At 42.1% G+C, this 21,928-nt stretch overlaps 4 protein-coding genes across 4 annotated transcripts; all 4 read right to left on the minus strand.

Moving 5' to 3' along the window:
• Positions 1–5,655: 5,655 nt before the first annotated feature.
• On the minus strand, positions 5,656–6,952 carry LOC120801848 (trace amine-associated receptor 13c-like). The gene is made up of 2 exons (XM_040149129.1): positions 6,783–6,952; positions 5,656–6,475 (listed from the first exon to the last, which is right to left on the minus strand). Exons 1-2 carry the CDS (start codon positions 6,950–6,952, stop codon positions 5,656–5,658), a joined length of 990 nt encoding a protein of 329 aa, XP_040005063.1.
• Positions 6,953–11,401: 4,449 nt separating this feature from the next.
• On the minus strand, positions 11,402–12,698 carry LOC120801795 (trace amine-associated receptor 13c-like). Its single transcript, XM_040149045.1, has 2 exons — positions 12,529–12,698; positions 11,402–12,221 (listed from the first exon to the last, which is right to left on the minus strand). Exons 1-2 carry the CDS (start codon positions 12,696–12,698, stop codon positions 11,402–11,404), a joined length of 990 nt encoding a protein of 329 aa, XP_040004979.1.
• A 3,066-nt stretch (positions 12,699–15,764) lies between these two features.
• LOC120801792 (trace amine-associated receptor 13c-like) lies at positions 15,765–17,193 on the minus strand. Its single transcript, XM_040149042.1, has 2 exons — positions 17,024–17,193; positions 15,765–16,584 (listed from the first exon to the last, which is right to left on the minus strand). Exons 1-2 carry the CDS (start codon positions 17,191–17,193, stop codon positions 15,765–15,767), a joined length of 990 nt encoding a protein of 329 aa, XP_040004976.1.
• A 3,063-nt stretch (positions 17,194–20,256) lies between these two features.
• On the minus strand, positions 20,257–21,640 carry LOC120801832 (trace amine-associated receptor 13c-like). Its single transcript, XM_040149104.1, has 2 exons — positions 21,471–21,640; positions 20,257–21,016 (listed from the first exon to the last, which is right to left on the minus strand). The coding sequence occupies exons 1-2, from the start codon at positions 21,638–21,640 to the stop codon at positions 20,257–20,259; spliced, it is 930 nt and encodes a 309-aa protein (XP_040005038.1).
• Between the last annotated feature and the right edge of the window lie 288 nt (positions 21,641–21,928).

Raw genomic sequence — 21,928 nt, forward strand, 5'->3', positions numbered from 1 at the left:
GCCTCCATTTGCAGACATGCAAGGCATACTTTGATCCGATCATCATCTCTGGAGCCGGTGGGTGCAGGCAAAAAGTGTCCAAGGTTCAGCTTTTATAGTTGTCATTTGTACACATGTATGTCATACATTCGTATGTATGAACCGTATATACTTTCCTATGGACTATTTGGCCCTTAAGCTGTTGAATATCCCCACAGCTTAAGGGAAGAAGCTTTTGTATAACCTGGCAGGAGAGGTTTTGATACTCCCGCATCTCCAGCCAGATGGTAAGTTGCTGAGAAGATGCTGTGGCTGGGGTGGGTGGGGATGTTCACAGTGCTGAGGGGCCTTGTTGGTGTACTGTTCCTTATGGATTTATTATATGGAGGGGAGAGAAGCACTGGTGATTGTCTCTGCTGTGCTCGCTCTTCACTGTAAGGTCTTACGCTGGGAGACCTTGCAGTTCCCGTACCAGCCAGTGATGCAGATGGTCAGGATGCTCTCAATGGTGCCTCTGTAGAACATGGTGAGTACTGACGGAGGGAGGCTTACCTTTGTCAGTCGTCACAGGAAGTGGAGAAACTACTGTGCTTTTCTTGGAGAGTTTTGTCACATGTGAGGGCCAGGAGCGGTCATCTGTGATCTGCACTTTCAGGAACTTTGTGCGGCTGACTCTCTCCATAGCTGTGCCATTGATGGCCAGTGGTGTGTCGTCAGCGTATGTCTTTATGAAGTCGATGATAAACTGCTTTGTTTTCCTGCATGTCTGATAAAAGGTTGTTGGCCTTACACCATGCTGCTAGTAGGTCCACCTGTTCTCTATAAGCTTTTTCGTCTGTGTTGCTGATGAGGTCCAACGCCGTTGTGTCATCAGAGAACTTAATGAGGCTGATGGAGATGAAAGATGCAGAGTAGTCATATGTCAGCAGTGTGGACAGAGAGTTGGTTGAGTACACAGCTCTGAAAAGTGTCGGTACTCAGTGTGGTGGTGCTGGAGGTGTAGGGGCTGATCTGGACTGGCTGCGCCCTAACAGTTAGGAAGGGAGAGGGGCATAAAGAGATGGAGAAACCCACCCTCCAGCTTACAGCTACCCCCAGCTTCACCTCGGCTGCCAACGTCCCTAATGCAAACTGATGCCAACCGCATCTAGACTACGCTCTGCCTAAAGCCCCACAATGGAGTGCACGATATTTAGTAGATGTGTAAGTTGTGCAAGTCTACACGGCAGTGATTACGCAAAAAGACGACGATTAATTAGAGTCTGAAATCTCAATTTACGGCTTACTATAGTGTGAACTGCTGAATGTCTGTGACATGGTGAGTAATAAATGAATGAACACGGCAGGGATTTCGGACACAGTCATTGAGTACATTTCATTAGTTCGGGACGAGCAGTGAAGTTGGGCGTCCCTCAGCTGATTGGTTATCAGCTGTTTCATCCATGCTTCATCGACAGCGGCTCATTCATAGAGAAGCTGATCAGCAGTCAGAAAACGTCACATTTAAACAGGTTGTCAACCATCTCCTTATCCGTTGAACATTTTGGTGTCATTGACTATGTAGAGGCCTAAAGGTCATAAAGGTTTACACTGATCTCCCAACACTGTGTACAATTGTTTACATGTCTGTTATGCTGAGGGTTTAGTGGAGGAAGGTGGAATCAGCGGGTGGCAACTAAACACTGACCAATAGCGTTAGATCCTGTTCATTCGTCTTCAGACCGAGGCGACTGATTAGACAGACTGTGGGGCTGTTATCCTGTAGCAAACATAACCTGTTACTCAGACATTTATTTTGTGTCAAGCAGGAATTCTGGTATCAAATGCTGTTGTCCTTCTTTATTAATGTCGGTTTCTGTTATTGTATGTGTAACAAGAATTGTTTAACAAAAAATGCAGAAATGTATTTTGGAACAGCTGGTGTAACTGGTATCTTCCAAAGGTGTCCCCTATAAAATAATACTTGCCATTTAATGAGGGCAATTTAATGTTATAACTCTATAATGTGTTAGGATTAGGAATAGGTAACAACAATTGTATCAATACAGCCTCTGTCATTGATACTGCTTTCACCATGTCAAAGGCTGCTGATAGGTCCAGCAAGATAAGGACTGAGCTGCAGAGTGAGCTCAATTAGTTTGTGTCAGACCATGAAGCAGCGGTTTTTAGTACTCAGCTCCCTTATCAAAAATTCAATTGTCTTCATCAGATCTTACTCTTTTAACTCAGAATCAACAAAACCTTTGCGAAACCTTCTAACCCCGGTTCCAACCGGATTTCTGTGAACTCAGCATGGCACTTCCACAGACTTCCTAGCCAACTTATTTTATCACAACTGTCAGACCATTCTTCACTCCATTGCACACCTTAAAAGTTAAATTAAAAATTTCATTTTGCTGTTCAGCCCTGGCAGAACAGCAAAATGGTTGAGCACCAAAATGGTTGAGCTCCCTAAAAAAGCAACACAGGAAGGCTGAACGGAAATAGAGAGCAACCAAACCAATTACTTCTCTCACCTTGTTCAGAAAACTGATTGCAGAATATCAGTAATCAGTTAAAGACACTAGAACTGCTTATTTCTCCAATATCACATCAAATAAAAGCCATATCAAATGTTTTGTTCAAGGTAATCGATTCAATCCTTATCCCCTCCCATGTCCATCATTTTGATCCTTCATCTAATGAGTGTGAAGAATCTCTAGATTTTTTCGTAAATAAAGTGGAGAATATCAGCCTTGAAATCGCCCGCAGCCACAGTTGATCATTGTGGCTCTCTGAAATCCTTTTCTCCCCTTACAAATTTTGCTCCAGTTCCACTATGTGACTTAGTAAAAACCATGTCTCAAATGAAGTTATCATCCTCTCAGCTTGACATCATCCTCACCACCTTCCTGAAAGAATTTGTTGATAGTTTAGGCCTCACTACACTGACAATCATCAATAGCTCCTCAACCCACAAGCTCCTTTCCCACTTGTTTAAATACTCAATAGTTCAGTCATTAAAGAGGCCTGGTCTTGACCCTAAGCTCCTGGATAATCAAATCACCATTTATCTCTAATGTACTGGGGAAAAAATTCTCTATCCAAGCTTTTATCACACATGAAAAAATAGGGCATGTCTGAGGATTTCTATTTGGAATGTCAACAAATCCATAGCTCCATAGGACAGAAGCAGCCTTAAACATGGTAACTAATAACCTCCTCATGGCAGCTGACTGTGGTGTTTGTTCATTTCTTGTTCTCTTAGACCTTTGACATGGTATTTGACACAGTATACCATACCATTCTCCTGAACCACCTTGAAAGCTTGATTGTCCTGAAAGGTGTGCTTCTCAATCTGTTCTGGTCTTATTTGTGTGGATGAACATTTTCCGTTGTCTTGGGTAATACCTGCTCTGCATCATCTTCTCTTAACTGTAGGGTCCCACAGGGGTCAGTTTTAGGGCTGTTAGTTTTCTGTGTTTTTATGATCCCTTGGGGCCACAACTGCAACACTCTCTTACCGTCGCTCTTGATACACAGATCTACCTGCCACTCAAAACATCAGACCCCGATTTTTAAGTTCCATGGTTCATGGTTTGATGTGTCAAAGCTTTTTACAACTTAATCACGGCAAGATGGAGATTCTATTGTGTGGTCCTCCAAAAGATAAATATGTACTCTAAGATAAGCTTGGAAGCCTATCTGCTTATCTGAAGCCCTCAGCAAAAAATCAGGTGTGCTATTCAACTCAGATTTGACTTTCAGTGGACAAGTGAAAAAAGTGTGATAGACTGAAGCTTCTTGAATGCAGCTCTACTGCCGACACACCCCTACCCCCTTCTCATCGCTGGCCTTGGTACCTCATCTGCAAACTTCTAATTAGTGCAGACTGCACTAATTAAAGAACTAAATGAAGATATTTTATCTTTTTTAAATGAATATTGCCTTTACTTTTATTATTTTTGATATCTGTTCTCTACCTATAGACTTTTAAGCATTACCAGTTCAATGATGCACATGATCTAAATACCTTTAGACCTCCTATTGAATTTATGTGCACTTTTAGAAACTTTACCTCTGCTTGTATTGTAGGACCTGGCCACCGCAGCTTCGCCTGCATTGTGTTTCTTTAATGTGAGGTTGTTTTATTTATTAGAGTTTTCTTACCTTTTTCTTAATTGAAAATTTGCCTTGATCGTTTCTCATATTTATTAGTACATAGGCAATTTTAATGCTGTCGGTCTTAAAGTTTTAGCCAATTTATTTTTACAAATTTTTGGTCAATTCCTCTTTTTTCTTCTTTTTTTAATTGGGACACTGGCCTTGTGTGCCTGCTGAAAGAGTGTGCGCCCCACCCCCACATGTATGTGGTGGCAGTAAAGTATCGTAATCACCCCCTTTTTGGTGTTACTGTGTTTGTTGGTTGTGCGTTTTTTGGGTGTTTGTGCACCAGCATGTGATGGTGTTTTGACCCCGTTTTTCTGCTGGCCCCTAAAAAATTATGGTGCTCAACCATGCTTTTCTTAGGTGTGACAAGCTTTTATTATTCTGTATGTAAACCTGGTGATAGCCAGTCACTGTTCATTTTTATTCATCTAATTTTCTAATTAAATTATTGGTTCTAAGAATCTTGTATCTTAAGCTGTGAATACAATAAAGTTACCCATCATGTGAAGCAATCCACATCTTATTTTATGTGCAACCTTACCTGTTCTTTCTTCTCCAGACTTGCCTTCTTCAACTGAGGAGCATAGTATTCATTTATCTGATAAGTGCTTTTCGTGTAGCTTACATTCTTCATTCCCTATATTGTAAATGTGTGATCTTGATTTTGTCACAGTGTTGCTTTGGTGGTTGTTCTATTATTGTTACTGACTGGTGCACCTTGTAACATTGTTCAGTAAGGTTCTATATAAAAAGATTATTATGATTATAATCTTTTTCATTCTCCTTGAAACCCAGGTGACAGATTACTCAGATTAAGGGACTGTTGTCCTTCAGCAAACACGATGTTAACAAGACACAGATTGTTGTCCCAACCATGAACTCTAATATCAAATTCTGCTGTCTTTTTATGGTCATAATGGCCTCTGTAATTGTGCTTTTGTGTGACCAAAATACTTTGAAAAATAAAAGCAATGTGTTCTGGTATAACTGGTACAAAACTGAGTTTTGGTGAGTATATAGGTCTATGTGTTTCCACGAAAATGAAATTTGAGGTCCCCCTAAAATTTCAATATTATTTAAAGACAAGACTTTCTGGCTTCACTCATCCCAATAGAATTGCTTTTGTCAGATCACAGAGAATGTATGCAATTAAAAAAAACAACAAGAATTAAAGCACTGGGTTGTCTAATAAAGACAATTTTATATGTAATTTTGTAGTGATCAAAATACAGTAATTTTTTTCATATTTTCATGAAATGTCCTGGATTTAGAGTTTATACATTCAGTTTACTGAATACAACATGAAATAATATCCCCTTCACAGAGAAAGAACTGGTTTCAGTCAAACTATCAGAGTCTTTCTACATTAAAATTAATTAAATTCATACATTAATTTTATGCATATTTTCTTTAGTTGTCCAGAATTTGAGCTTCAAATTAAAAATTCAGTGTATTGAGGACAACATAAGAATAATTTCCCCATCACACAGAAGGAATTGGTTTCAGTCAATCCATCCCTGTCTCTCTCTACATTAAATTGGCCTCACTGGAGCCAGGCTGCAGTATCTGAAATGTAACAATGAGTTTAATAGATTTTCTGAACCAGGTGTAGAAAAAAACATAGATCACAGGGTTCAAACAGGAGTTGAAATACACCAGCCAAAGTTCGATGGCTGCAGATGATGACCCTACCGAGTTGTTTTTAGCTGCAACAGCGAACCAATAATATGGACAGAAGCACAGAAGAAACACAACAACAACAACCCCGAGAGTCCTGGCTGCTTTCATTTCAGATTTCTTAGCTTTTACGGCCTTTGAACGCTGGAGTGTGACGGCTGCAACGTGAGCACGCATGGCACGAGCCTGAGACACAGCCACCACAAGCACTCTCAGATACAGAAGTGTAATGACTAAAATGGGGCCTAAAAAGGTCACAACAAGGTCAACAGCTCCTTCAACAAAACTGACTACAACTACACACTCTCCATAACAGGAGTTGTTCCTGTGTGGTTGTTTGAGGAAATCCCTCAGTATCCAGCTGCTGTGGACAGCAGAAAATATCCAACACAGACAAATGCAGAGCTGAACTCTTTTCACAGTGACTTTGGTGGTGTAAGACATGGGCTCACAAATAGCCACGTAGCGGTCAACCGATATGAGAACCATGTTTCCAACTGAAACACTGACAATGAGGAAACCTAGAAAGTAATTCACAGCGCATATGAAGTCACCCAGGATCCAGCAGCCTCGAAAGAGGAGGATTTCAGCTGGCATCTGAAGGAGACCCACGAGGAAGTCTGCGAAAGCCAGAGAGAGGAGGAGGAGGTTGGTGGTGGTGAAGAGCTGCCTGAAATGGGAGAATATCAATACTGAAGACATTGTTATATTCAGAAGCTGTAGAAATAAGAGTTATTAACAGTTATTATACTAGAAGTATGAACTGTACTGTAACATGACTAAATGCAGCACAGTATAACAGATTAATTCTATGCACTATTTATGTCCTAGCGGAGCAGGTAAGTGGATTTGCAGCAGCATATGCCATACAGCAAATGTAAAAACAAAGGATAAATCAAAAATGTTTCCATTAGCGTCCTAAATGTGAAATCATGTTGCCCATAGCTGGAACCCAAGAGAAGAAATTTTATCTCTGCCTGAAGTGGGAGATAGAGATGATGACCAGAAGGTTAAGAACCACAGTGAGCAGAGCGATGCAGGTCAGCAGACTGTAGATGAGCGAGGTCTCCGAGTGAGGACGTATCGTCTTCCTGCAGGAGGTGTTGAGTTGGGGAAAGCAGAGTTCAGCTTCTTCCAGGGCCTCCATTGTCAGAGAGAGAGGAGAAGCTGCCGAGCTCTGACAGCTTTCTGATTAAGGCTCTTTGTCATACAGCGGATTTATCTCTTTCCTTCCTCTCCTCCCATATGCAAATTTCATCTTGTCAGAAGGCTAAAGCTGAGTAGGTCATATTCTGGCCCCTGGTACTCATCTATCTATTTATCTATTTATCTATCTATATCTACATATATGTACCTATTTATCTGTTCTACATCTAATGTGCTGTAGTCTAATATCCTGATGTTGCCTGAACTAGTGTCCTTGAGTCTCAACAACGAGATCAAACTAAGTTTGCAATATCAAATAATAAACAATCTGAGAGAGGAGGAGGAGGAAACGCTGAGAGATTGTCAGTGCATTTCACAGACTGAAAGTGATGACCATGTACTGCAGATGTCAGAGGCGCGGTTGGTTTTGGAGTTCCTGCCAATAGCATTTTAGCAGATCCAGTTTACACACAAATTTAGCATTTCCAAGATTGTCAAGGAAGTCTTTCATTCAGTGTAATGTTTATGGATCAGGCACTGTAACACTGTTGACTTTCTGAAAATCAGTAATAAATCTTGGCGAGCCGTCAGATTTGACCTCTAATAGAAAGGGCAAATTCCACAAGCTGGAGCTGGGTTTAGCCATTCCATGTTTCAGCAAGTGTTTCATCAGAGTCTTGTTTTGTTGGTTGACATGACAGAGCTGTTGTTTAGGCGTCCGGTTTGGAGTTTCCTATAACTCTGTCATGTTTAAGTACCGTTATCTGAGTAGGAACATCTCCAAAAAGGCAGGAGAAACAAGCAACTAGTCTGAAAACATCATGCCACCGAATTCCATACAAATGACCAGGCTTGCACTGCAACACCCATACCATCCCAGAATTTAGCATTTGCACGCTCAGCTGGTTAAACTGCTGTCACAAGAATCTTCTCTGTCCTCACTGTCATCCGTGCCGCCAGCTTATTATAACCAGCACGTTACGTTTGGTTGTTAGGCGACCTCCAGCGGCTGTAGTCATTACGACGGGAGCAAAGGAGGAAGTCGGGTGACATAGTGTAAAGAGCGACAAAGTCCATGTTAGGACGAGGGGTGGGGTAAATGGAGGGGTCAACAAAACACAGGGCTTTCACGTGCACCAGGCTCGTGACAATAGAAGCACTACCCCTCCTCTGTACGCGGGCGCTGACGGCCCACTGATGCTAACCTGAGAAACAGGCATATAGAGGGTTTTTTTCTGACTGTTCAGTGGATGGGTGAAAAAACACAGTCTTGTGTGTGTGCACAAACTTGTTAGCTAACACAGCCGCCGCATTTGTTCATTTAAATACATTGCTATGCGCAATAATTTTTTAATTTCAATCTTATCAGGATTAAATCATGGTGAGTCATCAGTTTTAGCAGCATTACACCATTTATCAATTGGCTTCCCCTTTCCTCAGCAAACTCCACATTGATTTGGGGATTTCCATGGAATCTAAACTTTAGCATTACAAACCTTGGGGACCAATTCATTAGCATGCAAGACTGCAGCTTTGAAAAGATCGTTCTGCACGTAGGGGGAGTAACAGTGCCACCTCTTACGCTTTGCCATCAATTTTGCATTGCAACAACAAGAGAGGCCAAACATCTGGCCACTACTGGAGAACGGTAGCGATGCACTCACAAGCACCAAAATAGGAATCTACTTAAGTTTCTTGGAATGGAGATGCTAGAGCAAGGAACTGCACGTTTAACTGGTAAAAGAAGGCACACTAGCAGGCAGAGAGGGAGAAAGTTGGGCTTGACTTTTCCTTTTGAAAACCAGTTGATCTGAGGCAGACACCAGTTTGGCTTTGAAATCAGCATTGTTCAGATGTGATTTTAGTCACATTGCAAACTTTTTCACTTCAAGCTGGAATTCAAGGTATGCTTGGGGATTTTCTCGTGCCTCCATTTGCAGACATGCAAGGCATACTTTGATCCGATCATCATCTCTGGAGCCGGTGGGTGCAGGCAAAAAGTGTCCAAGGTTCAGCTTTTATAGTTGTCATTTGTACACATGTATGTCATACATTCGTATGTATGAACCGTATATACTTTCCTATGGACTATTTGGCCCTTAAGCTGTTGAATATCCCCACAGCTTAAGGGAAGAAGCTTTTGTATAACCTGGCAGGAGAGGTTTTGATACTCCCGCATCTCCAGCCAGATGGTAAGTTGCTGAGAAGATGCTGTGGCTGGGGTGGGTGGGGATGTTCACAGTGCTGAGGGGCCTTGTTGGTGTACTGTTCCTTATGGATTTATTATATGGAGGGGAGAGAAGCACTGGTGATTGTCTCTGCTGTGCTCGCTCTTCACTGTAAGGTCTTACGCTGGGAGACCTTGCAGTTCCCGTACCAGCCAGTGATGCAGATGGTCAGGATGCTCTCAATGGTGCCTCTGTAGAACATGGTGAGTACTGACGGAGGGAGGCTTACCTTTGTCAGTCGTCACAGGAAGTGGAGAAACTACTGTGCTTTTCTTGGAGAGTTTTGTCACATGTGAGGGCCAGGAGCGGTCATCTGTGATCTGCACTTTCAGGAACTTTGTGCGGCTGACTCTCTCCATAGCTGTGCCATTGATGGCCAGTGGTGTGTCGTCAGCGTATGTCTTTATGAAGTCGATGATAAACTGCTTTGTTTTCCTGCATGTCTGATAAAAGGTTGTTGGCCTTACACCATGCTGCTAGTAGGTCCACCTGTTCTCTATAAGCTTTTTCGTCTGTGTTGCTGATGAGGTCCAACGCCGTTGTGTCATCAGAGAACTTAATGAGGCTGATGGAGATGAAAGATGCAGAGTAGTCATATGTCAGCAGTGTGGACAGAGAGTTGGCTGAGTACACAGCTCTGAAAAGTGTCGGTACTCAGTGTGGTGGTGCTGGAGGTGTAGGGGCTGATCTGGACTGGCTGCGCCCTAACAGTTAGGAAGGGAGAGGGGCATACAGAGATGGAGAAACCCACCCTCCAGCTTACAGCTACCCCCAGCTTCACCTCGGCTGCCAACGTCCCACAATGCAAACTGATGCCAACCGCATCTAGACTACGCTCTGCCTAAAGCCCCACAATGGAGTGCACGATATTTAGTAGATGTGTAAGTTGTGCAAGTCTACACGGCAGTGATTACGCAAAAAGACGACGATTAATTAGAGTCTGAAATCTCAATTTACGGCTTACTATAGTGTGAACTGCTGAATGTCTGTGACATGGTGAGTAATAAATGAATGAACACGGCAGGGATTTCGGACACAGTCATTGAGTACATTTCATTAGTTCGGGACGAGCAGTGAAGTTGGGCGTCCCTCAGCTGATTGGTTATCAGCTGTTTCATCCATGCTTCATCGTCAGCGGCTCATTCATAGAGAAGCTGATCAGCAGTCAGAAAACGTCACATTTATACAGGTTGTCAACCATCTCCTTATCCGTTGAACATTTTGGTGTCGTTGACTATGTAGAGGCCTAAAGGTCATAAAGGTTTACACTGATCTCCCAACACTGTGTACAATTGTTTACATGTCTGTTATGCTGAGGGTTTATTGGAGGAAGGTGGAATCAGCGGGTGGCAACTAAACACTGACCAATAGCGTTAGATCCTGTTCATTCGTCTTCAGACCGAGGCGACTGATTAGACAGACTGTGGGGCTGTTATCCTGTAGCAAACATAACCTGTTACTCAGACATTTATTTTGTGTCAAGCAGGAATTCTGGTATCAAATGCTGTTGTCCTTCTTTATTAATGTCGGTTTCTGTTATTGTATGTGTAACAAGAATTGTTTAAAAAAAATGCAGAAATGTATTTTGGAACAGCTGGTGTAACTGGTATCTTCCAAAGGTGTCCCCTATAAAATAATACTTGCCATTTAATGAGGGCAATTTAATGTTATAACTCTATAATGTGTTAGGATTAGGAATAGGTAACAACAATTGTATCAATACAGCCTCTGTCATTGATACTGCTTATCGATCCCATAATTTATCAATGCTCTTGTTGATTCCATTTGATCAATGTAAAAAAAGGAACAGATTAAAACCAAAATTTACGTTTACTTGCTTGATTAAAAAAAACAAAGCACAGTTTTTCAATCAGCAGAAATATATCTGTGCTTGTATTGGAATAAAAAGTGTGCCATTACTCTGAAGTAGCAGCTGCACTGCCAGTGGCTTTACTTTAGGTTAAATAACAATAATAAATAACAGTGGTGAGAATAATTCTTTACGTTTTTGAAATAATGATATAGAGCAAATTTCCTTACCATACCCTGACACCAGGTCCTCAATCAGACCCGGATTTTGCAGGCATCCCTTTTGGATACAGGTATTTTGTGTTTCCATTAAAATAAAATTCACAATGTAAAGACAAATTTATATGTGAGTTTGTATCCAATCAGTTTTACAGAAAAAGACCTGGTTTCAGTCAATCCATCCCTGTCTCTCTCTACATTAAATTGGCCTCACAGGAGCCAGGCTGCAGTATCTGAAATGTAATAATGTGTTTAATAGATTTCCTGAACCATGGATAGAAAAAAACATAGATCACAGGGTTCAGACAGGAGTTGAAATATAACAACCAAATCTCAATGGTTGAAGATGACGCCCCTACCGAGTTGTTCTCAGCTGCAACAGTAAAACAATAATATGGACAGGAGCACAACATAAAAACAACCACTACAACACCAAGAGTCCTGGCTGCTTTCATTTCAGATTTCTTAGCTTTTACGGACTCTGAACGCTGGAGTGTGACGGCTGCAACGTGAGCACGCATGGCACGAGCCTGGGACACAGCCACCACAAACACTCTCAGATACAGAAGTGTAATGACTAAAATGGGACCTAAAAAGGTCACAACAAGGTCAACAGCTCCTTTAACATTATTAATTACAACTACACACTCTCCATAACAGGAGTTATACATGTCTGGTTGTTTGAGGAAATCCCTCAGTATCCAGCTGCTGTGGACAGCAGAAAATATCCAACACAGACAAATGCAGAGCTGAACTCTTTTCACAGTGACTTTGGTGGTGTAAGACATGGGCTCACAAATAGCCACGTAGCGGTCAACCGATATGAGCACCATGTTTCCCACTGAAACACTGACAATGAGGAAACCTAAAAAGTAATTCACAGCGCATATGAAGTCACCAAGGATCCAGCAGCCTTGGAAGGGAGGGATTTCAGCTGGCATCTGCAGGAGACCCACGAGGAAGTCTGCAACAGCCAGAGAGAGGAGGAGGAGGTTGGTGGTGGTGTGGAGCTGCCTGAAATGGGAGAATATCAATACTGAAGACATTGTTATATTCAGAAGCTGTAGAAATAAGAGTTATTAACAGTCATAATACTAGAAGAATGAACTGTACTGTAACATAACTAAAAACAGCACAGTATAACAGATTAATTCTATGCACTATTTATGTCCTAGCGGAGCAGGTAAGTGGATTTGCAGCAGCATATGCCATACAGCAAATGTAAAAACAAAGGATAAATCAAAAATGTTTCCATTAGCGTCCTAAACGTGAAATCATGTTGCCCATAGCTGGAACCCAAGAGAAGAAATGTTATCTCTGCCTGAAGTGGGAGATAGAGATGATGACCAGAAGGTTAAGAACCACAGTGAGCAGAGTGATGCAGGTCAGCAGACTGTAGATGAGCGAGGTCTCCGAGTGAGGACGTATCGTCTTCCTGCAGGAGGTGTTGAGTTGGGGAAAGCAGAGTTCAGCTTCTTCCAGGGCCTCCATTGTCAGAGAGAGAGGAGAAGCTGCCGAGCTCTGACAGCTTTCTGATTAAGGCTCTTTGTCATACAGCGGATTTATCTCTTTCATTCCTCTCCTCCCATATGCAAATTTCATCTTGTCAGAAGGCTAAAGCTGAGTAGGTCATAGTCTGGCCCCTGGTACTCAGCTATCTATCTATCTATCTATCTCTCTATCTATATAAATATATATATATATATATATATATATATATATATATATATATATATATATATATATATATATATACGTACCTATTTATCTGTTCTACATCTATTATGCTGTAGTCTAATATCCTGATGACGCCTGAACTAGTGTCCTTAAGTCTCAACAACGAGATCAAACTAAGTTTGCAATATCAAATAATAAACAATCTGAGAGAGGAGGAGGAGGAAACGCTGAGAGATTGCCAGTGCATTTTGACTTTTCCTTTTGAAAACCAGTTGATCTGAGGCAGACTTACGGCGCCTATTGCAAACTTTTTCACTTCCAGCTGGAATTCAAGGTGTGCTTTGGGATTTTCTCGTGCCTCCATTTGCAGACATGCAAGGCATACTTTGATCCGATCATCATCTCTGGAGCCGGTGGGTGCAGGCAAAAAGTGTCCAAGGTTCAGCTTTTATAGTTGTCATTTGTACACATGTATGTCATACATTCGTATGTATGAACCGTATATACTTTCCTATGGACTATTTGGCCCTTAAGCTGTTGAATATCCCCACAGTTTAAGGGAAGAAGCTTTTGTACAACCTGGCAGGAGAGGTCTAGATACTCCCGCATCTCCAGCCCGATGGTAAGGGGCTGAGAAGATGCTGTGGCTGGGGTGGGTGGGGATGTTCACAGTGCTGAGGGGCCTTGTTGGTGTACTGTTCCTTATGGATTTATTATATGGAGGGGAGAGAAGCACTGGTGATTGTCTCTGCTGTGCTCGCTCTTCACTGTAAGGTCTTACGCTGGGAGACTTTGCAGTTCCCGTACCAGCCAGTGATGCAGATGGTCAGGATGCTCTCAATGGTGCCTCTGTAGAACATGGTGAGTACTGACGGAGGGAGGCTTACCTTTGTCAGTCGTCACAGGAAGTGGAGAAACTACTGTGCTTTTCTTGGAGAGTTTTGTCACATGTGAGGGCCAGGAGCGGTCATCTGTGATCTGCACTTTCAGGAACTTTGTGCGGCTGACTCTCTCCATAGCTGTGCCATTGATGGCCAGTGGTGTGTCGTCAGCGTATGTCTTTATGAAGTCGATGATAAACTGCTTTGTTTTCCTGCATGTCTGATAAAAGGTTGTTGGCCTTACACCATGCTGCTAGTAGGTCCACCTGTTCTCTATAAGCTTTTTCGTCTGTGTTGCTGATGAGGTCCAACGCCGTTGTGTCATCAGAGAACTTAATGAGGCTGATGGAGATGAAAGATGCAGAGTAGTCATATGTCAGCAGTGTGGACAGAGAGTTGGTTGAGTACACAGCTCTGAAAAGTGTCGGTACTCAGTGTGGTGGTGCTGGAGGTGTAGGGGCTGATCTGGACTGGCTGCGCCCTAACAGTTAGGAAGGGAGAGGGGCATACAGAGATGGAGAAACCCACCCTCCAGCTTACAGCTACCCCCAGCTTCACCTCGGCTGCCAACGTCCCACAATGCAAACTGATGCCAACCGCATCTAGACTACGCTCTGCCTAAAGCCCCACAATGGAGTGCACGATATTTAGTAGATGTGTAAGTTGTGCAAGTCTACACGGCAGTGATTACGCAAAAAGACGACGATTAATTAGAGTCTGAAATCTCAATTTACGGCTTACTATAGTGTGAACTGCTGAATGTCTGTGACATGGTGAGTAATAAATGAATGAACACGGCAGGGATTTCGGACACAGTCATTGAGTACATTTCATTAGTTCGGGACGAGCAGTGAAGTTGGGCGTCCCTCAGCTGATTGGTTATCAGCTGTTTCATCCATGCTTCATCGTCAGCGGCTCATTCATAGAGAAGCTGATCAGCAGTCAGAAAACGTCACATTTAAACAGGTTGTCAACCATCTCCTTATCCGTTGAACATTTTGGTGTCGTTGACTATGTAGAGGCCTAAAGGTCATAAAGGTTTACACTGATCTCCCAACACTGTGTACAATTGTTTACATGTCTGTTATGCTGAGGGTTTATTGGAGGAAGGCGGAATCAGCGGGTGGCAACTAAACACTGACCAATAGCGTTAGATCCTGTTCATTCGTCTTCAGACCGAGGCGACTGATTAGACAGACCGTGGGGCTGTTATCCTGTAGCAAACATAACCTGTTACTCAGACATTTATTTTGTGTCAAGCAGGAATTCTGGTATCAAATGCTGTTGTCCTTCTTTATTAATGTCGGTTTCTGTTATTGTATGTGTAACAAGAATTGTTTAAAAAAAATGCAGAAATGTATTTTGGAACAGCTGGTGTAACTGGTATCTTCCAAAGGTGTCCCCTATAAAATAATACTTGCCATTTAATGGGGGCAATTTAATGTTATAACTCTATAATGTGTTAGGATTAGGAATAGGTAACAACAATTGTATCAATACAGCCTCTGTCATTGATACTGCTTATCGATCCCATAATTTATCAATGCTCTTGTTGATTCCATTTGATCAATGTAAAAAAAGGATCAGATTAAAACCAAAATTTACGTTTACTTGCTTGATTAAAAAAAACAAAGCACAGTTTTTCAATCAGCAGAAATATATCTGTGCTTGTATTGGAATAAAAAGTGTGCCATTACTCTGAAGTAGCAGCTGCACTGCCAGTGGCTTTACTTTAGGTTAAATAACAATAATAAATAACAGTGGTGAGAATAATTCTTTACGTTTTTGAAATAATGATATAGAGCAAATTTCCTTACCATACCCTGACACCAGGTCCTCAATCAGACCCGGATTTTGCAGGCATCCCTTTTGGATACAGGTATTTTGTGTTTCCATTAAAATAAAATTCACAATGTAAAGACAAATTTATATGTGAGTTTGTATCCAATCAGTTTTACAGAGAAAGACCTGGTTTCAGTCAATCCATCCCTGTCTCTCTCTACATTAAATTGGCCTCACAGGAGCCAGGCTGCAGTATCTGAAGTGTAACAATGAGTTTAATAGATTTCCTGAACCAAGGATAGAAAAAAACATAGATCACAGGGTTCAGACAGGAGTTGAAATATAACAACCAAATCTCAATGGCTGCAGATGACGCCCCTACCGAGTTGTTCTCAGCTGCAACAGTAAAACAATAATATGGACAGGAGCACAACATAAAAACAACCACTACAACACCAAGAGTCCTGGCTGCTTTCATTTCAGATTTCTTAGCTTTTACGGACTCTGAACGCTGGAGTGTGACGGCTGCAACGTGAGCACGCATGGCACGAGCCTGAGACACAGCCACCACAAACACTCTCAGATACAGAAGTGTAATGACTAAAATGGGACCTAAAAAGGTCACAACAAGGTCAACAGCTCCTTTAACATTATTAATTACAACTACACACTCTCCATAACAGGAGTTATACATGTCTGGTTGTTTGAGGAAATCCCTCAGTATCCAGCTGCTGTGGACAGCAGAAAATATCCAACACAGACAAATGCAGAGCTGAACTCTTTTCACAGTGACTTTGGTGGTGTAAGACATGGGCTCACAAATAGCCACATAGCGGTCAACCGATATGAGCACCATGTTTCCCACTGAAACACTGACAATGAGGAAACCTAAAAAGTAATTCACAGCGCATATGAAGTCACCCAGGATCCAGCAGCCTCGGAAGAGGAGAATTTCAGCTGGCATCTGCAGGAGACCCACGAGGAAGTCTGCAACAGCCAGAGAGAGGAGGAGGAGGTTGGTGGTGGTGAAGAGCTGCCTGAAATGGGAGAATATCAACACTGAAGACATTGTTATATTCAGAAGCTGTAGAAATAAGAGTTATTAACAGTTATAATACTAGAACAATGAACTGTACTGTAACAACATGCAGAAATACAGCACAGTGTTACAGTTGTAAGCATTTTCAAATGACCAATATTCACTCATCAAAGACCTAAACAAGAAAACATTCTAGAAGAGAAGGTTAGTAAATGTGCAGCAGCCTGATATGTGAGATATGTGATTTGCTTTACTAATTATTTTTTTCATTATCACTGTTGCTGATTATCTCAAAAACACTATAATCATACTTATCATTAACTTTCAAAGTAACAACGGTAGACATAGAAGTATGTGTCCTACACAGTGTATCACATGTTAAACATAAGCACAAAAAATGCTGTCAGTATGTTCTAATCTACTAATGTTATCTCTGCCTGAAGTGGGAGATAGAGATGATGACCAGAAGGTTAAGAACCACAGTGAGCAGAGTGATGCAGGTCAGCAGACTGTAGATGAGCGAGGTCTCCGAGTGAGGACGTATCGTCTTCCTGCAGGAGGTGTTGAGTTGGGGAAAGCAGAGTTCAGCTTCTTCCAGGGCCTCCATTGTCAGAGAGAGAGGAGAAGCTGCCGAGCTCTGACAGCTTTCTGATTAAGGCCCTTTGTCATGCAGCTGATTTATCTCTTTCCTTCCTCTCCTCCCATATGCAAATTTCATCTTGTCAGAAGGCTAAAGCTGAGTAGGTCATATTCTGGGCCCTGGTACTCATCTATCTATCTATCTATCTATATATATATATTTGTATATAGATATATATATCTATATACATATACATATATCTATATATATAGATATATGTATCTATCTATCTGTTCTACATCTATTGTGCTGTAGTCTAATATCCTGATGTTGCCTGAACTAGTGTCCCTGATTCTCAAAAACGAGATCAAACTAAGTTTGCAATATCAAATAATACACAATCACAACCCTAACTCCCAAACTCTGTTACCTGTAGACTATGTTAAGTAGGACTACACAATCAAAATAAACGTCAAATAAAACAATTAATTAAAAACACAGAGGCGGACCGCTCAGGACAGCTAAAACATTTTTCAATCCCTTTTTATGCCTGTTTTTCAGATTGAAGAAGACTTTCATCAATAAAGCCCACAGCGTGGCTACATGCGGGAGAGGAACATGAAAGGGTTGTGGTGACTGTATATTATGACGGGCGAGCGGATGGAGCCGATACAGAGCTTCGGTGTTGCAGGGGCAACAACAGGGCTAGGTTTTCTTTCTGATAGTGGAATATTTTGTCTGGTGCTTTCTAAACTTGTGGGGCAAATAGCTGAAGGTCTACTCCATCCACATTTTCCTGCAGTAGTACAGCACGTGGAAACAGAAGCACAAACTCCACAAGCTGGAGCTGGGTTTAGCCATTCCATGTTTCAGCAAGTGTTTCATCAGAGTCTTGTTTTGTTGGTTGACATGACAGAGCTGTTGTTTAGGCGTCCGGTTTGGAGTTTCCTATAACTCTGTCATGTTTAAGTACCGTTATCTGAGTAGGAACATCTCCAAAAAGGCAGGAGAAACAAGCAACTAGTCTGAAAACATCATGCCACCGAATTCCATGCAAATGACCAGGCTTGCGCTGCAACACCCATACCATCCCAGAATTTAGCATTTGCACGCTCAGCTGGTTAAACTGCTGTCACAAGAATCTTCTCTGTCCTCACTGTCATCCGTGCCGCCAGCTTATTATAACCAGCACGTTACGTTTGGTTGTTAGGCGACCTCCAGCGGCTGTAGTCATTACGACGGGAGCAAAGGAGGAAGTCGGGTGACATAGTGTAAAGAGCGACAAAGTCCATGTTAGGACGAGGGGTGGGGTAGTTGGAGGGGTCAACAAAACACAGGGCTTTCACGTGCACCAGGCTCGTGACAATAGAAGCACTACCCCTCCTCTGTACGCGGGCGCTGACGGCCCACTGATGCTAACCTGAGAAACAGGCATATAGAGGGTTTTTTTCTGACTGTTCAGTGGATGGGTGAAAAAACACAGTCTTGTGTGTGTGCACAAACTTGTTAGCTAACACAGCCGCCGCATTTGTTCATTTAAATACACGTCTATGCGCAAACATTTTTAAATTTCAATCTTATCAGGATTAAATCATGGTGAGTCATCAGTTGTAGCAGCATTACACCATTTTTCCAGTGGTCTCCCCCTTTTCCCCAGCAAACTCCGCATTGATTTGGGGATTTTCATGGACTCCAAACTTTTCCACTGTAAGCCTCGGAGACAGGTTCATAGGCACACGGGACTGCAGCGTTGAAAAGGTCCTACTGCCTGTGGAGGGGGCACTAGTGCCGCCTCTTGTGCTTTGCCGTGTATTTTGCATTGCAAAGTATTCAGACCCTTAATTCAGAACTTTGTAGAAGTCCCATTGGCAGCATTTAGAGCTCAGAGTCTTTTTGAGTAAGTCGCTACCCAACTTTGCACACCCGGATTTGTGCAGTTTATCCCATTCTGTCAGGCACATCCCCTCAAGCTCCATCACACTGCATGTTCTATTGACTTTTAGTCTGGGCTTTGGCCTCAGCCTCTCAAGGACAGTCGGAGACTTGTCTCGAGGCACTCCAGAGATTTCCTGGCTGCATGACTCCGGTCTTGCTGAAAGGGGAAGCATTGCGCCCGTCTCAGGTCACGAGCACTCTGGAGCAGGTTTTCTTCAAAGACCTCTCTGTATTGGGCTGCATTGATCCTTCCCCTCACTTCTGACAATCTCCCTGCCCCTGCTGCTGAGGAAACCCCCCCGCCACAGCATGATGCTGCCACCGCCATGCCTCACCATGGAGACTGTATTAGCCAGGTAACGAGGAGTGCCTGGTGTTCATCAGACATAGTGTTCAGAGTTCTGCCCGAAAGGTTCAGTTTTTGTTTGATCAGACCAGAGTTTTTTTTCCCCTCACACTCTCAGAGTCATTTAAATATCATTTGGCAAACTCCAAAGCAGACTGTCATATGCCTTTAACTCAAAATGGCTTCCATCTAGCCGTTCTGCCATTAAGGCCTGATTGATGGAGTTCTCTTCAACTGGAATAAAAAAGGAGCCAGCACTCTGAACTAGCAGCTGCAAAACATGACGTATGTTGCTTTTATCTCAGGTTTTTATATCATAGTATCAGAAGCGGATAACAATGGTGAGAATAATTGTTTCTGAAATCATGAAATACAGTCAGTTACCTTACTTTACGACAAAAACAGTTTCCCATTCAGGACTGTGTTTTGGCTGGAAACCCTATAGGACTAGGTGTTACTGGAAACAGGTGTTGCCATGAGGATACAATACACAACATGATGACTGTCGTAAGATCCCACATAATATACATGTGCAATCACACACAAACAAAGAATGGTGACATCAGGCTGTCTTGTACAGACACGTTTATACGTAAATTCATATGTGAACAACATACAGTCATTTGGTCCATATTTTTATTTATTTTCCAGACATTGAGACAAGGAAATTCAGTGTATTGATGACAGCTTAAAAATAATTTCCCCTTTGCAGGGAAAGAACTGGTTTCAGTCAATCCATCCCTGTCTCTCTCTACATTAAATTGGCCTCACAGGAGCCAGGCTGCAGTATCTGAAGTGTAACAATGAGTTTAATAGATTTCCTGAACCAAGGATAGAAAAACATAGATCACAGGGTTCAGACAGGAGTTGAAATATAACAACCAAATCTCAACGGCTGCAGATGACGCCTCTACCAAGTTGTTCTCAGCTGCAACAGTAAAACAATAATATGGACAGAAGCACAACATAAAAAAAACCACTACAGCACCAAGAGTCCTGGCTGCTTTCATTTCAGATTTCTTAGCTTTTACGGCCTTTGAACGCTGGAGTGTGACGGCTGCAACGTGAGCACGCATGGCACGAGCCTGGGACACAGCCACCACAAACACTCTCAGATACAGAACTATGATGAGAGCAATGGGACAAAGAAAGGATAGAACAAGATCAACAGCTCCTTCAACAAAATTAATTACAACTACACACTCTCCATAACAGGAGTTATACATGTCTGGTTGTTTGAGGAAATCCCTCAGTATCCAGCTGCTGTGGACAGCAGAAAATATCCAACACAGACAAATGCAGAGCTGAACTCTTTTCACAGTGACTTTGGTGGTGTAAGACATGGGCTCACAAATAGCCACGTAGCGGTCAACCGATATGAGCACCATGTTTCCCACTGAAACACTGACAATGAGGAAACCTAGAAAGTAAATCATAGCACATATGAAGTCACCCATGATCCAGCAGCCTCGGAAGAGGAGGATTTCAGCTGGCATCTGCAGGACACCCATGAGGAAGTCCGCGAAAGCCAGAGAGAGGAGGAGGAGGTTGGTGGTGGTGAAGAGCTGCCTGAAATGGGAGAATATCAACACTGAAGACATTTTTATATTCAGAAGCTGTAGAAATAAGAGTTATTAACAGTCATAATACTAGAAGAATGTACCCTACTGTAACAACATGCAGCACAACATTACAATTGTAAAAGCCTTTGCAAAACAATCAATATGCCCTCATCAAACACCTAAACAAACAAAGAAAAAACATTACTTCTGTGCACTATTTGTTTCATAGATGAGAAAGTGACTGGATGTGCAGCAGCTTCATATGTGAGGAATCACTACTAATAATTTTTTCAATAACACTTTTACTGATTATCTCAAAAACACTATAATGATACTTATCATTAACTTTCAAAGTAACAACGGTAGACATAGAAGTATGTGTCCTACACAGTGTATCACATGTTAAACATAAGCACAAAAAATGCTGTCAGTATGTTCTAATCTACTAATGTTATCTCTGCCTGAAGTGGGAGATAGAGATGATGACCAGAAGGTTAAGAACCACAGTGAGCAGAGTGATGCAGGTCAGCAGACTGTAGATGAGCGAGGTCTCCGAGTGAGGACGTATCGTCTTCCTGCAGGAGGTGTTGAGTTGGGGAAAGCAGAGTTCAGCTTCTTCCAGGGCCTCCATTGTCAGAGAGAGAGGAGAAGCTGCCGAGCTCTGACAGCTTTCTGATTAAGGCCCTTTGTCATGCAGCTGATTTATCTCTTTCCTTCCTCTCCTCCCATATGCAAATTTCATCTTGTCAGAAGGCTAAAGCTGAGTAGGTCATATTCTGGGCCCTGGTACTCATCTATCTATCTATCTATCTATCTATCTATATATATATATTTGTATATAGATATATATATCTATATACATATACATATATCTATATATATAGATATATGTATCTATCTATCTGTTCTACATCTATTG

The sequence above is a fragment of the Xiphias gladius genome, chromosome 16, assembly GCF_016859285.1.
Source record: "Xiphias gladius isolate SHS-SW01 ecotype Sanya breed wild chromosome 16, ASM1685928v1, whole genome shotgun sequence".
Classification (NCBI taxonomy): Eukaryota; Metazoa; Chordata; class Actinopteri; order Istiophoriformes; family Xiphiidae; genus Xiphias; species Xiphias gladius.